The sequence below is a fragment of the Erythranthe guttata genome, chromosome 10, assembly GCF_056151865.1.
Source record: "Erythranthe guttata isolate IM_541 chromosome 10, IM_541, whole genome shotgun sequence".
In the NCBI taxonomy this organism is placed as follows: domain Eukaryota; kingdom Viridiplantae; phylum Streptophyta; class Magnoliopsida; order Lamiales; family Phrymaceae; genus Erythranthe; species Erythranthe guttata.
This window is the reverse complement of record NC_142542.1, coordinates 16,744,257-16,748,316: the sequence shown is the minus strand read 5'-3', so window position 1 is coordinate 16,748,316 and position 4,060 is coordinate 16,744,257. Positions and strand designations below refer to the sequence as shown.

General features: G+C 39.0%; 1 protein-coding gene across 1 annotated transcript; it reads right to left on the bottom strand.

Annotated features, from left to right (window-relative positions):
• Positions 1-1,346: 1,346 nt before the first annotated feature.
• On the bottom strand, positions 1,347-3,304 carry LOC105971168 (spermidine hydroxycinnamoyl transferase). The gene has a single exon (XM_012996020.2). It carries the CDS (start codon positions 3,148-3,150, stop codon positions 1,804-1,806), a length of 1,347 nt encoding a protein of 448 aa, XP_012851474.2. The 5' UTR covers positions 3,151-3,304; the 3' UTR covers positions 1,347-1,803.
• Positions 3,305-4,060: the final 756 nt, after the last annotated feature.

Below are 4,060 nucleotides of genomic sequence, written 5' to 3'. Positions count from 1 at the left end.
ATGCAAAGTGCCAAAAACCCTAAATTTAGTCAGCAGGGACCTATATCCTAAACCCCTATATATTTTATAATATGTTGTTTATTTCCAAACTCATGACCCCAAAAGTAATTGTCACGTGATCATTTAATACCAAACTATGAAATTAATATAAGATAATATTATTAATTGTACTATTCAAGGTTGTATATACAGACTACAGTCTATTAAAAAAAAAAATATATATATATATATATATACTCACTACAGTAATGTTGCACGGCGGGACCCCACTTGGTGTTGTCCATGATTTAAAAGCCAACGACTATAAATAATATATATATAGATATTATAATTTTGACTTCAATTGAGTAATAAAAATTTCTGAATTTCCAATATGTGCCTATAAATATTTGGGTAAATTATAGCTATACACTCCGAGATATGTTAAAATAATTTTAAAGTACTTGTGATATTGGTAATTATAACCATACTCTTGAAACAATCATTGTAGCCAGGATCTCATGTCATGAAGACCGATATGCACTATATTTGTTTCATGCGGGGTCGTTACTGCTACCGTAGATGAAAATTTATAAATTTAATATAAAATAATAAAAATTTAAGAAATGTTAGGAAAGTCGTGTCACCACCTAACTCTATCTTGTCTCCACAAGTGTCTGAAAGTAATAGTTCGTTAGAATTCTAACGGAATAACTTATCCAATATTTCAGGGGTGATTGTAATTACAGATACTATACGGGCCTTAAAATTATTTTAATATACCTTAAGGGTGTAGGTGTAATTTACCCTAAATATTTTGTAAAATTAGCTAATAGTCCCTGAATATATTAAATGTCACGCACTTTATAATTTTATTTGCTATAAATTACTATTAAATATATTATGACTATCTTGCACGTCCTCCTTTTCATTTTCATACTTAGGTAAATTACTATGAGGTAATTAAATTACGAAAAATCTCTCATATTTGGATAATTATAATTACTTCCCTCAACTATAAATCTTCTTATACGTCCACCTATAAGGTGTCAAATTCAATATAATGTTTCTAGATTCCGTGGAATGTTTCCTAGTTCATACTCGTTTCTGCAAAATTAATGCAATTTCTGATGCACCACAATCTAATATTTACAAAGCGAGAGACACATCTTATGATCGATCATCTTGTTTCAAAATGTGGAGCTCTAACGGGTAAAACGGTAAAAAAAAAAAAAAAAAAATTCCACATAATCAAGAAAATCCCACTAAATTTGACTACACAATGGTGGAGGTATAAAAAGTCCATAGTTGAGAGGGTGATTGTAATTACCCAAACATAATGAATTTTTTCGTAAGTTAAACTTAACTCAGGGGCCGTAATTTATCTTTATTAATAATTGTTGTAGATAAAATTAACAAAGCTCACAAACTAACCCCTAAAGCAATTAAAAGTTAACAATGTATACAACAAAACGAGAAAGTGAACCGAAACTATTTCAATTACACGTTACAACAACTTTGTCCAAGACAAAAGGAGCAAATTAAATATTTTAATTAACCAGGCAACACATAAATAAATAAAAAGCATAACTAATTATCAAGTTCTTTTTATCGTAAAAAGGCCATTTATATAAATTCATAACTAATAAAAGTACACAGCATATCTAAAAAACCCCCCAAAAAAAAATTCAAAAATAAAAAATAATAATAATAATAATAAAACAGCATCTTCTTCTCCCACAGTTGAACCAGAAAGAAAAAAAAAACTGTAATAACTAATAATAATAATAAAAATAATAATAATAATAATTAATAATTAATTAATTAAATATCATTGTAAAGGCATTTCTTGAAGGCGGAAATATGTTCTTCTTGCAACCAAATGGCAATATTGAAAGAACCGTCTCCTTCATGGCTGGGTATAAGGAACGTTTTCCCGTCGAACCCCATTGAACCGGGCCCCATGTGAATCTCCTTCCCCCACCCGAAATCGGCGCCGTATAGCGGCAGCGCCGTCCAGCTTATGATAGCAAGATTCGGGTTTCCGTAGAAGTCTCCCTTCGGCCGGCCCGAGTTGTCTAGTGACCTGAACCGGCCCACGTCCGGCAGACCTTTCAGGTACTCCAGGTATGCCCTGACGGTTTCATCGGTGACTTTTTCGACGGCTTCTCGTATTTTCTTGGCGGCGGCGCCGATGGTGTTCGTGAGGAGGCTGCCGGAGGTGTCGGTTGCTTCGACGCGGATCAGCGCGTTGCCGAAGAAGTTCTTCGGGAGGGGTGGTTGGAGTTTGTTGCGGAAGTCGGCGACGAAGTGGAGGCTTGTCTGTTGGTCGGTGACGTGGCCGCGGGCTTTGCTTGTGCACCGCCAGATGTGGGCGGCGACGGCTTCGAATCGGCTGTAGCCGCGGCCGCCGGAGTTTTTGTCGGAGTCGAGGTTGACTTTGTTGCGGAGCTTCTCGATTTGGATTTTGGTGAGGTTGAGGAAGGCCACGGTGATTGGCTTCTTCCTCTGCTCCATGTTGTCCTCCTGGCCGATCAGGGTTGGCGGCGGCCGGAGAACCGCCGGGTCGAAGGGTTTCTGCGGCGGAGAACCGTTTTCAAGAACCGTCCGGTCCAGAAACGGCGGGACGATGGGCCCCATGGATCGGGCTATCTTGGCCCACTCGTCAACAAAATGAAGAGCGCTCGGCCCGTCAGCCATCACATGGGATATTCCGAGCCCGATGCTGACGCCGCCGCAGCTGAACCTCGTGAGCTGCACAATCACCATCGGGATCTCGTCGATCGGGGTGGTGTAATCCACCGACGGGATCAAGGCCTGGATCGCCGGAGTGGGAGTGAAGTCGCCGAAATCCTCCACCGCGGCCTCCGACTCGGCCTCGAAAATCGGGACGCCTTTGCCGTTGCAGTGGAGCTCGACCCTGCTGCCGCCCTCCGCCGCCCAGTTCAGCCGCCCGGCGAGCGGGTAGAACAGGACCAACGCCTTGCTGAGGGAATCCCTCAGCCTGGAAACGGCATCTCCGGCGGCGTCGAGAGAAGGGGAGTGCCTGTAGAAGTAGATGGTCGGCGTGTGGGTTATGTCTTTGATTTGATCGGAGGCGTTCAGGTACATAATCTCCTCCGGCGTCGGCTCCGATGGCCGGACGGTGTGGGTAGCTTTCAAAGTCACCATCTTTTTGGAGAAGAAAGGTTATTCGTTGCTGCAAGTGCAAGTGGTGATGAGAGAGAGAAGAATAGCTGGTTTTTAGTTATGAGAAGAGAGAGTGTTGTGTGTATATATATATATTATTATATGTATATATATATTTCTAGAGAGAGAGAAGAGAGAGAGGAGAGAGAGAGGGGTTGTAGATGGATGGAAAAATGTTGGAATGGTAGGTTTGCAACTACTACCTGAGAGCTGTGGGAAGATGTGAAGCTTCCATTAATATAATTAATTATTGGTTTCCCAATAATTATATTAATTCATGCACGTTTTACTACTAATTATGTTATATTTTATTAATTTGAGACATTGACCAATGTATATCATCAATTTGATATTGATTTTGCCCTTGGTTCAGATGTGATTCCAATAAATCTGGATCTCTGTTTTTCTTCTAATAAAAATCGAACCAATTAATGGATTGGTTCGGTTGAAGTTCATCGATTCGAAAAGAACCGGTAAATTACAAAAATTTCCTAAATTTAGGTTAAATTATGAAAAATACCCTCATATGTTTGTAATTAAGAAAATCTAACCACGTTTGTTTATGACTTGCACCGATCTTTTTGCAGAGTGATTTTTCATGAAATTTTTTTTATTCGAGAGAATATTCCAAAAGATATCAATTTTACCCCTACAAACGTGATTGAAGGTCTTGCAGAGATGTTTAAAAAATATATGTGTATGATATGATGGTTCATACTTCATACTAGCAATTCATAAAGTGTAGTGACATTGCAATGTGATGTTGCATTAGAATCGGCATTTTACGGGAAATTTCCCCGAAAAAAAAAAGATTTCGTGAAAAATCACACCATAAGGTGTAGGTGTAGGAAGGAAACAAACGTAGGTTTTTTTTTTTTTTTGTAATTACGGA